This window comes from Magnolia sinica, chromosome 2, assembly GCF_029962835.1.
Source record: "Magnolia sinica isolate HGM2019 chromosome 2, MsV1, whole genome shotgun sequence".
NCBI classification, from domain to species: domain Eukaryota; kingdom Viridiplantae; phylum Streptophyta; class Magnoliopsida; order Magnoliales; family Magnoliaceae; genus Magnolia; species Magnolia sinica.
In genome coordinates, this window is record NC_080574.1 from 377,483 (window position 1) to 391,241 (window position 13,759).

Below are 13,759 nucleotides of genomic sequence, written 5' to 3' on the forward strand. Positions count from 1 at the left end.
ATTCGTTTTTCCAGCCCATTTTAGTACGTTTTCCAATAAATTAAGCATATTCAAATCTTAGGTGGAGCACATCACGATAAGCAATGATGATTGAACACTCACCGTTCAAAACTTCCTAAGGCCCACTGTAAATTGATTTGGAATATTTATTTTCCCTTTAACTCATTTATGAGGTCAACCAAAACTGGACGAAGGGGAAATACAAAGATTAGCTTGATAAAAACTTTTGTGGCCTACATAAAGCTTTCAATGGTCATTTACAACTTTTTCCAGTGGTGTGGTCCACTAGAGATTTGGATTTGCTTAAGTTTTAGGATAACATCCTTAGATGAGCTGAAAAAACGGATGGACAGCATGGATATGAAACACATTCATAAAGGTGGGCCCCACACGGTAAGGGTAACACCCACTAAGCTGTTACCTCGGTAATTGTGAATCCGCTGCGGTTAGTGGACAGTGAACTAAACACCCAACAAAATTGAAATGAGGGAAAAAGAAGGAATTTTTCAATATAAATGTCTTTTAGGAATTTCTAAAATCCCCTAATTTAAAAGTTATTGTAAATAAACATCTAACCTTTAGGTCATAAGTCAAGAACCCAGCTACCTAACTCATTAACCATCTATCCAACCCACCCATTTGCTTCATCACACCTAGATAGGTGAAGGGAGGAAACAAAGATCATCTTATTTCAAATCTTATTTGGCCTAAGAATTTTTCAATGGTGCAAGTCCAATCCCCACTACATCTTCTTGTGTGTTCCACTTGAGTTTTGAACTTGCAACTTTTTATTTTTTAATCTCATGTCCTAAAATGCGCATCCAAAGTGATTGGACATTGTGGATACTGTAGAAACACCATGGTGGGTCCACACCATCAACTTAGAAATGGTTTATGAGGTGAAAATGTCCTATTATATGGAAAAGGATAGTAAGTCCGTCTTTTCAACTACTAACCTCACTTTTAATTAATACACTCTCAATCATAGTAAGTGGTTTTTTTACCATATACTTAAAACATTAAACGCTTATTTTCAATAACTTTCAAAGTAGGCAGTTTTTAGAAAATAAACTAAGAATAGCCATTTATATGAAAAATAGAGAGAGAGAGAGAGAGAGAGAGAGAGAGAGAGATTCAACGCTAGCTGTCCCACAATGCAGAAACAGATGGTCCACTGATCTCCTGGTCCCATGCACTGACTGTTCCACAATGCCGAAACAGAAGCCTATAGATTCATTTTCCTAGTATCATGCAGCACTAGTTGTCCCACAATGCAAAAATAGATGGTCCACCGGTTCTCTCCTTTCTAGTTCACTAACAAATAACAAGAGAGACCTGTAGCGTTAGGGTGTCATAATATTGAAAAAGGCTATTATTGGCTCTGGGTTTTGGAAGAAATGTTATAAATTGTATTGAAGTTTATGTTGAGTGGTGGGATGTCTGGATGATTTAAATTTCAAGACTTTTCAAAACCGAAAATGAAAAACGCTACATAATACTTCATATCATAGGAGGGTTTTTTTTTTAATGGTAAAAATTTCCCTTCCAGCTCTAGATGCACGTATTTTACCTTCAAACATGTGCACAAGTAATGCTATTTCATCACATGAGCCATGTGTTTGATTAATGTGGACACTTGGAAATTACCATTCATTGTTGTCTTACAGGGTTTGCCCCGTGATGAGTGAGCCTGCCTAATTTTTGCACCGGACCTCTGCACAATGGAGACCGTCAGTCCTACATATCCAGGTGGGCACATGGGCCGCATGTTGGGGTGAATGCTCCGTCAATAGATTCAATAGGTGAATTGTGGCACAGGTGTCAGCATGGCAAGTGTATAAAATCTACTGCCTATCTCCAATCATTTGGTGGGGCTGTCCATTCTGTCCTTGAACATGCCTGGCCCAAAGTCAGGCCAGTCTATTTCATCAGGTATAAGGTAGACAGATTGTCGGGAAGAAAACACTCGTGGGCTTTCACGAAACATACATTGCTCAAAAAATCTTCCAATTTAGAAGGTTTTTTTTTTTTTAATGGTCTGACACATCCACATTCCACAATGGGCCATCAGATGAGTGGTCTAGATTGCTGGATAATGGTGCCACGTGTAAACAACTCCTTATGCAATCTATGTGAACTGTCCATCCAATCTAGCCCGTTCTACGTGGAGACTGAAAAAATCTCAGTGATCGGCTTGTCCTATACATCTAATCAGTTGCATTATTGTTATTACTGGCTTGTAAGGGTTGTAAACAGGATTTGCCATAGATGCCCTAAACTGGGAATCAGCCTATTGTATTCTTATTTTCATGAGCACTAGTTTTCTTATTTTTATTTTTATTTTTTCTTTCTTTCTTTTTTGGGTGTGTAAATTATCCATGACTCCCAAGTATTGCATATATTTCCAACGAAGAAACAAAATTTGTTACCCTCATCCATGCACCACTTTAAAATCCATCAGCTGTGGCTTGAAATTCGTTTCTTCGTAGACCAGAGTCCAATCATGTCTGACAAATAAGAGTACATCAAGATGATCCAAAGTGTTCATCCTATGGGCCATGCTATGGATGGGCTGTAGCTCTCAAATCAATCTGATTAGATTCATCAGACAACCCTGTTTGATCTTAGTACTTGTGTTTTTCTAATTTTTTGCAGTGTGACATTTCCTCTACTTATAATCATCCATTTTCACGTCAGCAATTTGATGGTCATGGTTGTTTGGCCAGATGGAACCAAGCCAGGTCCGCTGGATGAACAACCTGAATTGTGATGATTTCATTTCTGTGTTCTCTGATCTGGGGTGTCATTGCTTGTGATAGTACCATCCCCATGAAATCTGCTATTTAAAGCGGTAAAGAAATGTTGTAATCTTTTTAATTTATCAATGAAACTTATATAATCTCTCATCAGAAGAAAAAGGAAGTATTTCACAAGAAAGAAAAAAAAGATCACCTAAAATTGAGAACAGTAAACCGAAAATTTATAATGATTTCCACTCATGAAGTGAGCCACCGTAGTTTAAACCAAAAACCATAACGTCCTCGTCAAATCCAAAGGTTTCCTTGGACTTTTCCTTCTCAAGAAAGCAGACATGAAATAACACGATAATGTGATCCCAAACATGTGCGCCATGTATAGAAAGGAAGAATCTGTGGACCAACTATTTCTGCAATGTGGCCCACCTAGTGCCCCATGGGATGAAGCATGCACCCATTCAGAACACAGCTGCACGCATGCGTGTGCACAGTGTGATGGAGATTTAGCTTATGATTAGTTATAAGTAACTTTTTTACTTAAAATTACTTAATCAGTTCAGTTCATTTTTTTAGCTTTTCTACTTTTCATCAGTTGCTGAAGAGAGGCATCAGGAGAGACAAGAGGGGAGAAGCTGATAAATTTGTTGTTTACCAAACATACTTATCTGCTAAATAAGTAGAAAGTAAGATACGCTACTTGATGAATAAGTAGCTTACCTTAAGTAACTTGAGATCCAAATGGGCCCTAAAGGACATTAAATAGAGGCTTTGAAGAAGGAGAATTGCTTTGAAATTTGAAAAGAAATTAATAATACATCAAATGTGTTTTTATTGATAACCCTTAGGATTAAATCCAAGGGCCATCCTTCTATGTGCATTGTAGTACTGCAATGCAGTTTATCCCGTATTATTTTCCTGACAAAAATCATGATGAGAGCTCCTTTCCATTTGTGTTACATTTTCAGTCTCAGATTTAGTATTAGACAGTGTTTCCCAGAGGCAGTGCTTTTGAGCAGTGTTGAATGCCTCAGAAATGCAAATGAAGGGAATTTACATTTTCCACATTTTACTCTTCCAAAAGTTAAAAAGGGGGGAAAAAACATAAATCAATTAGACGACTGGTGTAATGGTATTATTATTGGCAAGTGTACTGGGCAGTATGTAATGGTATTATTATTGGCAAGTTGAACTACATAATGTGGAAGGAAAGGAACAGACTGGTACGGATTACGTACGTGTGGAGCCCATTGTTAGGATCTTAACCTTCAATTAACCTTAAAAGAAGACAGTAAAGAGACAAAATAGCTCCACATTTGAAGCAAAATAGGCCAAGGTTTGTGCCCGACATGAATTTTTGCGATCATTTCATTTTCTACATTTCGAACATACAAGAAATCGAATGATACAAGTTTTCGTATGAAATGGCACCAATACATCACCTGTGCATATGATGTGCAGTACACAAACAAAAGGAAGCAAAGGGATACACACATCAAGTTTCAATGAACGCTATTCTCATTGATTACCGCGCATGCATGCGTACATGTGAAGGCTAAAGAGACTAATGAATCTATGGATCTATCTTAACCTGTCAATTTATGCAACTGATGGATACCTCAATCAGTGTCGATGAGTTTAAAAGCTGATGATGGTCAAGTCAGATTCCCAAAAAGCAGCAACTCATGTCACAGCAAACTAAAAAAAGAAAAGCCAAACATCACCATCATTGTAACCTAAAGCGCAGAAGCAGTTCAGTTTAGATCTCTTCAACCATAAAACATACCACAAATCAAGAGCAGCTAAGATGGCAATTTGGTCTACTACCACTACAAGAAGAAATACAAACCACTCATGCCATTATCCGAGCCGACCTCATGTAAAGGCTGTCCACAACTTTCCCGATGTTGGAAATTGTGTCCAGAGTTGCGGGGAATATTGCGTCTGTCTTGGGATCGTCGAAGATGATGAGGCACCCAGCGCCCTGATCTAAGGTGCCAGCGAACTTCTTGTCTAGAATCATCTGTGACAACTTCTTCTCCACATGATCAGCAGGCAGCTCAATCAGCTCGGCGACATGGACGATCTCAACCCTAGAGAAAGGCTCAATCAACCTGCAGAGGTTCTGCTCCAAGAGGGTATCGTATAAGGATGAGAGGTGCCTGTGAACGATTGGGTCTTCTTCCAACTGAGCCCTGAAATCCCGCAGCGCTATCTCAAAGAACTTTAGAGATCGTTTCGAGTAAGCATCTGCGATAGCTTTCATTGCATCCAGTTCAGGTCCCACATAGAGCAAACCTGCTTTGGAAGAGATTATCCCAGCAACGTCATCAGCTTGATTCACCATTATCTTGCACAGGAGCATGTACTTGAGACTGAATACTGCACGTGGATCCTCAAGCGCATTGAATGCTTCGAACGCTTCGAAGAAGTAGCTGTAAGCTGTCTTATAGTCTTTCTCTTCTGCATGAAGAATCCCACTCTGCAAATCAATGGTGCCCTGCTGAGCCGGAGGCACGTAAATTGCATTCGCAGCAGTTCTTGCAGCTGTCAGTGCAGCTTTGGCCTTTGGTAGATTCCTCAAAGAGAAGTGAAGCTTACTCTCTAACAAGTCGATGTCCACCAGAAGAAGCTTGTCATCTAATCTTCTGACCTCCTTGATTAGGCTTGACAGAAGGGTTAGAGCTTCAGAGTATTCTTTGTTCTCCATCAGAAGAGCAGCAAGTCTTGCCTCCACTCGTTGTCTGAGAAAGGTACGCTTCTCTGCACGGGTCCACTCCACCATTTCCTTGCAGAGGGAGATCTGCAGATCAGATGTCCCGGGTATCTTTGCAACTGCATCGATTATTCCCCTCACAATTTTTGCGGTTTTTGCCTTGGGGATCAAGGAGAAAAAGGGTCTCAATCGGGTCAGAAGGCTTCTCAGTTCCTCTGCCTTCTTTTCTTGTCTAAGAAGGTCCGAAAGATTTGTGATGGCTTGTTCTTTTATGCGTAAGGCTTCTGATGAAGATGAAGGGTTTTCAAGTATGCAATAAAGGATGGAAATTGACTCCGAAGGGTCTTTAGCTTCTAAAGCCTGTGCTATCGAGTCAGTAGTAGCTGGGAGAAATGACGACGACATATTGATAATACAGGCCCTGCGAGAATGATAGTAATAGAATAGATGTAAAAGAGATAAAGACCAGTTTCATTTTGAAGAAAAGGAAACAGAAAAAGAAAATAAGCCAGCCCACTTCCATCCAGGGTCAAATGACCATAGATATTCAAACTTCATACTATGTCATACTTCATTCATACAAAAGCTACAATGGCAAAGAAACAAAACAGCTTCCATCAAGGCAACAAAGCATCAATAAATTGATAAAGCAAATCAAGAAAAAGAAATCCTGCCTTTCTTGCCTTTTAGGAACCATCGCAGCAATAACACACATAGCTCCATTTTCAACAGAGCTGCTCAATACATGTGTGGATCCCAGAGATCATAAGGGTGCATTCATACTGCATATGGATATTATTCGAGGGTCCACACTTGTGTATTTGTAAAGGATCGTTGCAGAAGATCTTATCCAGGTTACATGGCGGATTGAGTGGAAACTTTAGAAGAAATAAAGCATTGACATGCACTGTGATTTTAAAAGGTTCACTGAACGAAGTCAACAATGCTTGGTTTCCCAAGGACATGTACAGAAGTAACCTTTATATGCCTCCTCCTATCCTTCTTCTTCTTCTTTTTTGTTAGCTTGTTACTACACCCCACTGTCAGTTCACACTTCACTGTTAGCCACCCCCACTAGGGAATCGATACCAAGACCTCAGTGTTGAAACGAGGTATCTTTCACTCAGTCTACCACTTGAGCTATGGATCAGGGTGTGAGTGGATATTTTCACGGAATTCAATTTGGGTCTTCCTAGGACTCAAAAGGGAGCATATTTGATCATTGTTGTAGTTGATCATTTCTCAAAAATGGCCCACATTTGATGATCCACGCCACACACATTGCTGACATCTTCAAGGAAATTGGAGATTTCACAGGGTACCAAGACTAGAAATTTGGACCTTGTTTGAAGTTTGTGCGCTTCTAGTGCACTTTATGGAAGCATTTTGGAAACTAAGCTTTACTTCTTTCATGCATATCAACCTTAAATAGGGGCGGCAAACTGAGGTAGTCAATAAGTTTCTTAGTAACCTTTTGGGCATGTTTGGATAGGTGGAATCCAAGGAAAAAATAATAATTATCTAATGATGATTTCCATTAACATTATTCAAACATTTTTTTTGAGAGGTAACATTATTCAAACATAGATTCCAATTTTAGAATTCTTATTCAGATGGCAAGTGGAAAATGGAAATACAATATTCTTCTCACAACAGTCATCTAGTTTCTTTGTGCCAAGAATTCAAATTATAAAAAAAGCATAATAACTGTCTAGCGGAATCCATCATTTTCATTGCTATCCAAACAATAAAAATTGTCACATCAAAGGAAAACCCTTTTACTTTTCCATTATTTGGCATGGAATCCCTAGTATCCAAACGTGGGCATTGAGGAATATTAGAGGTGACAATATATCCGACTTCGCCTACAATGGCTTAGTAAATCGTACCAAAAGAAAAGATATTTATTTGAGATTGCAGGGATAAGAAATTCACATCATGTACTTGAATTAGTACTACGACTAGTATAACATTGAGCAAGCAATGCTGCTAATGCAATCACTGTACATATCTGAAGCTTAAAAAGCAATAACAAAGAAAGATTGAAGAGAGCAATACCAAGTACCAAGAAGCCACAAATGAACATTTTCAAGAGAATATACAAGGAGATTTCATTATAGTTTATCTACGTAAAGAGAAGTTTCCAAGGGGAACTCATAACAACTTTGTGTAAGAAGATCAGGCTATGCATAGATAAGAGGAAGTCAAACAACTATGCCCACGAGCAATGTTGTCAAAATCCTACAATTTACAATTTGAGTCAAATCTTAAGCAAAATGATTTGAATCCCTTTTCATATAAATCCTACGATTTACTATTCAAATTATACTTATTTTCTTCTATTTTAAGCTTCACTTGGCTTTCATTTTATGTTTTTAAATTGGTGGGGGCTTTTAGAATCATTTAGAAAAAAAAAAAAACATTTCACAAAGAAAAGAAAAGAAAAGAAAAGAATCATTTAGAAAAGAAAAATCAATGTTGTCAAATCGCATATGCAATCAGCATATGCTATTCGCATATGCAATCGCACAATTGCATATGCCATGGCATTTTTTATAATAATAAAAATTTGAAAAAAGGAAAAAATTGAAAAAAATCTTTAAAAAATAGGAAAAACTTGCCTAATTAGTACACATGGTTAGATTGGGTTATTTTACTTATTTCATTATATTTTGAGTGTTTCATTAAGTTATATATGTAATTACTTATATTATATTATATAAATTTTAATAAAACAATCAACAAGCTACATTAAAAGAGAATTGATTATTAAGAACTTCGAACAAAGAAATTTTACTAATAAATGGATAACTTGAAACAACTTACAACTTAATTTACAAAATATAAGCACAACTTATAAAATACAAAAAATAAACATACTTGAAATAATTGTAGAGAGATTAGAGTAAGAGAGAGAGGTGTGAGAAAGAAAGAGTAAGAAATTTAGAGCTTTGGAGTAAAGAATAGTAAAAATGGAGGGGATATGAGTGCCTATTTATAGGCAAAAGTTCTCCAAATTGGAAAAAATAATAATAATAAAAATAAATTGCTTCCACCCTGGCTATTGGGAAATATGCGATCGCATATAAAAGTATGCCACGGCATACTTGCCAAGATCGCATATGCCATCACGGCATATGCGATTCGATCCACAGTATGCGCATATTCGATCGCATTTGACAACAATGAGAAAATTTATTTTATTTGCTCTTTATAAGAGATTAAATGATATATATTCTCTTCAATGTTAAATCCTAGAGCTTTTTTTTTTTTTTTTTTTTTTTAATGATTTCTAACTTCTTAACTGCTCAAAACACCAAATTGATGTATGACTTATCTAGAATGTTTTTATGGATGGATACGATCATGTTGACTTATGTATTGTGGAATGATAGTTAGAAATCTAAATATCTTTTTTCATCGGTCTATGAAATCAAATGCCACTTTTCCAATGTGATTATACATTCAAGAAAGGTAACAAGAACATAAATTATCAAAGGATCCTTGTATGTTTTTTAAGGAAAAATTCTTCAGGGGGGGGGGGGGGGGGGGTGGGGGGTTAAGAATCATTTAATTTTTAAGTAATACCACGTCGTGATAGTGTTAAAGTCTTTAATTTTTTCTGATTTATTTATATTTTTCATATTTATAAGAAAATCATAAAAATCTTATGATTTTCTATTCAATACAATTCAACTCCTATTACGATTGTGATACGATAACAATTTTGACAACATTGCCCATGAGATTGAGTTTCCACATGACTTGGATATCTCTTTGACTTGCAACATGATTCATTTGTTTAACTGTGATGGAAAGGTACCTGAAATGCAAAATGAAGTTATAGTTTATATGGCCAGAAAACTCCTGCCATGCCGAGACAAAAGGAAGTTGAAGTGTTGCGCATGAAAACTATGGCACTAGACAAGGCCATTACAGGTAGTAATTGGTGAAAAGTTGGATGTGGACTGCTACTGCTAGTATGAAGAAACAAACTCATTGGAGTTTAGTTCTCTCCAAGGGGAATGATGTAGGCCCAAGGCCTGGCCATGTGTTGAATTTGTGGACTGTTTGACATTAATTTTTTAGGATAAAATTCTCAGACCTACATTGATATTTTTGGAAGATTCTAGTTGCTGATTTTATTTTTTAATTGTCTGTTGATTTTGGATGATGATTCTCTACACACTATTTTTAGGCCATTACATTTGGTTCAATCAAGTGTTGGTAAATCCTGATTAAAATTTGTAGGTAATCTAAATGTGTAATCATGGTCTATAACGAGGGTTGTTCAAGGAAGTAGAGGTACCATTGCGTATGCCACATGCCGCATAGGGTACGCCACAATACACACAACATAAGACTTATGTTATTTGGTTGCGCTACGTAGCGCCATAGCTATGCTATGCTACATTGCATACTACACAGCTAAGCTACAAGCACTGTTCAAAACCTGATGCACTCTGAGATATAACCTATTAAAAAACACACGCTATATACTGAATGAATCACCATTGAAAAACAATGCCCAACTCAGTGAGCATAATAATATTGATTCTCCAATCTTGACTTCTTTTAAAAATTGTTAACAATATACTTCCAATAAAGTTGATCTCCCCAAATATCTATTATGACAACAAGAAAAAACTTTACAACAGTATTCTAAAGCATATGATCTACTTTAATATATAAGCCATGTGTCTAATGAATCACTTCTTACTAACCTTAAACATAAGGATCCATGAATGCAAATCATTTAACCAGGAACAAATATCAAATTTCCTGTTCGCATTATCCAGTTCTCGTGCTCCTATCACTTTGCCAACCAAGTGAATCATTGACATACTATAAGATACCGTTAATGAAAAATCAAAGTACAATGTAAAATCAATAGGATTTAAAACAGTTATATGCAGATGCAATGATGCGGACATCAGTGGTGCACCCTTTAGAGTGTACCAGAGGAGGAGGCGACGCCGACAGAGCACCGGAGCGGAGGAGTTGATATGGATGAACGTTGGGTCCATCGGACCCACTTTCTGACACGCTATGAGTGCAGGAGCGGCATGACCGCACCCTGACCATAGATCCATAGGTCGGATTTCACATCCTACCACACGGGTGTTTTAGTTTTAGATGTTTTTTGTTCTTTTTCTTATTTAAGGGACTTAATTACACTTTCTTTATTTTTTTCATTTTTTTGGTTTTAGAGGCTTTAGTGCACTTTTACTTTTTTTATGGCTTATATATACCTTGTGAGAAACCATATTTTCATTATTATTAAATAAATAGAAATTTATCTCTTTTCTTCCTCTTTATTCAAGAGATTAGGGTTTCAAGATTAGCCCTTGGGTGTTGAGAATTCCACCCCGATTTCAGGTTTCCTTCTTTCTAGATCTTCGAGGTGCGGGAAAAAGTAAGAACCATTCTCCTTTTCTTTTGACGACAAATGACTTATACTTTCTTCATCTCGAACCCTTCATTCTCCACCCCTTTCGTTCCTCTCTGGATATCTCCCTTCTAGTTTAAACGGAAAAGAGGGATGGTTAGTCAGTAGAATAAGATTCAAAACTTGACCGTGAACCGACTTATGCTAGATATGGGATATCCTCATATTCCTAGGTCCTCCCTTTTTACTGTTTACGCGATTTTATGCTAAGGGGCATGATCCTGACGGAATGACCTTATCTTTGTGTTGAGATTTACCTAATCCCTTTGATTGGAAATGGTTAGTTGATTCGTTTATTTATTTGAACATTCTTTAACCTAATTATACAAGAATCTAGAATTAGTTAATCACATGTCCCTGCATCATGCAAACTCCAACTTCTAACAACTGTGTACAATAAATTGTGAGATGCCCAGTTACAAACCTTGTTACTTATGTCGAATTGTGTGAAGGTCCAATAGCCACTCAAAATAAAATGCGGATCACAACCACTACTTGCAAGGCCGAAAATTTGAACTTGCCAAAGATCCACCATTTGCCAGCAAGGACATAATCTATTCTATAATCTTATATGATCTAGAAGAAGATACATAGAGAACTATCAGCAGTAAACTTAGTTTCAATGATCCTTCTACATATATTTGATAAATGGCTAAAATTATCGAGATGAGACGAGATCGCAGCAAGAAAGGGCAGATTGCCCAATGCATAAGGATGAGCAAGATCACATTTTCCCTGAACAGCATTTGTGAATCTCAAAGACCTAGATTCTTCCATGATGCATAAACAACTTTTAAAAAAAAAAAGAAAAAAAAAAAGACAGATCTACATTAGAAGCTTTCCTTGAATAGAGGAAGAGGTAAAAGCCTTTTTTTTTTAAGACCTGCTTCTGCTTCACCAAAAACATTTTCACCAATTGGACTGGAGAAAACCAACTTATTGGTTCATCTTGCATCTCTTGACACTCACCACACCGCCAATCTAATACGACCTGGTTTGCCAAACAAGCTCCCATCAAAGTTGAGTTTATGAGGCCCTCTGCTAGTTCAATCCAATTGACAATCGAGCAATGAGGTGGAAAGTGATCTTTGACCACTAGAGTCCAATGCTGATTTCGCTTTTCAATTATTTACAGCAAACTAGAATGTAACAAGGAGTCCTTGAAACTGATGGTTTAATAGTCTCTTGTTCATCAATAAGTAGCCCTCTTTCGTGGATGATGGCATTGTATTATCATGCTAGTTCTAGTCTCATAATTCTTGTCCCATTGGATTTTATTAAAGCATATCCACAGAATGTTCCAAATATGTGCACTTTTCTATATAGAGTTCATGTCACAATGGGAGGGTTTTTTAATTTGTGTTTCTGTGTGAACATATTGCAGCTAACTCATGGTTTGGGATATTGGTATCATGGGCATATTGACCCAGCTAACAGTGTCAACATCGGCCCATATGGATCTAACTTTTTTTTTAAAGTCAAATAAATCATCTATCACAAAACCTTATCCCAGCTAATTGGGTTCAGCTACAGGAATCCTGTTATGCCATTCCACTCAATCATAGACCATGTGCCCCCAATTAAACCACCAGTCGATTTAAAAAGGAGAGAGAGAGAGAGAGAGAGAGAGAGAGAGAGAAATCTGAAGAAATAAGGAAAAATATTAGGAAAAATAGAAATTTTTATATAATGGGGTATCAGACAATTCTTATACGGAAAAAAAAAAGGTGATTATGGGGGGTTAGGGTCCATCGCATCCAACTACAAGAAGAAGAGATGTGTTGGAATGACCTAACAGTTTGTGTTTGGGGGAGAAATGTTACAGGTAACAAAGTCTCAACCTGTAACTTTCTATCGGGTAAGATTGCAATAAATGTAAGAGGGGAATTAGGTGTTTTTCAAGTCACAGGTTACTTTGTTACAGGCAAAGGCTATCCATTTCGAAGTTGGGGGACGGAGGTGGAAACGCAGCTGCATTGAAAGTGCACCTACCTGCTCTGACCCAACGTCTCCTTCTCCCTCTCTCAGCGTCTCCTTCCCTCTCTCCGCGTATCCTTGCCCCTCTCTCTCTCTCAGCGTCTCCTTCCCTGTCTCTGCTCTGGCAAGGTAATAAGACCTAACCCTTGTTTGTTTTTCTTTTTGTCTTTGTTCTTCTTGTTTTTTACTTATGCGCAAGTGCGGAACGGGCGCTGGATGACCAGGGGCGGTTTCGGATCCCTAACTGCGGGGCCCACCGTGATATATTTTCCTTACATCCACACCGTCCATCCGTATTGAAAGCTCATCTTAGTATGTGATCCAAAAAATGAAGCTGATCCAGATCTCAGGTGGGCCACACCACAAGAAACAACCTTAACTAAATCCCTGACATTAAAAACTTCGTTAGGTCAAGTGGAATATTTATTTGCCATCCGACCGGTTGATAAGATAAGAAAGACTTGGATGAGGAGACCACACGAATATCGAATATCATCTTGATCTAAAAAAATTTGTAGCCCACGAAAAGTTTTTAATCATCAGCTACTATAGTTTCCCGAGATCATGTCCAAAAATGAGCTTTCAAGAGGGATGAAGGACGTGGATATGGGGGAAAATACGGCACAATGAGCTCCACAATTTGTGATCTCACCTGCCTCAATGGATCCTCTCCAATTCGTCTAGGTTAGTGCTTTGTGGGCCCTACCATGTTGCGTGTGTTTTATCCATGTTGTCCAATTTTTTCACATCATTTTAGGGCTTGATTCTAATATGAGAAAATTGATGCGGATCTCAATCTTAAGTGGACTACACTATGGGAAAACAATAGTGATCAAATGTTCGGGATTAAAAACCTCCTACAGC

The 13,759-nt window shown here is 37.6% G+C and overlaps 1 protein-coding gene across 1 annotated transcript; it reads right to left on the reverse strand.

The window, feature by feature from the left end:
• Positions 1-4,452: 4,452 nt before the first annotated feature.
• Positions 4,453-13,065, reverse strand: LOC131230959 (26S proteasome non-ATPase regulatory subunit 11 homolog). Its single transcript, XM_058226985.1, has 2 exons — positions 12,911-13,065; positions 4,453-5,890 (listed from the first exon to the last, which is right to left on the reverse strand). The coding sequence occupies exon 2, from the start codon at positions 5,872-5,874 to the stop codon at positions 4,606-4,608; it is 1,269 nt and encodes a 422-aa protein (XP_058082968.1). The 5' UTR covers positions 5,875-5,890; positions 12,911-13,065; the 3' UTR covers positions 4,453-4,605.
• Between the last annotated feature and the right edge of the window lie 694 nt (positions 13,066-13,759).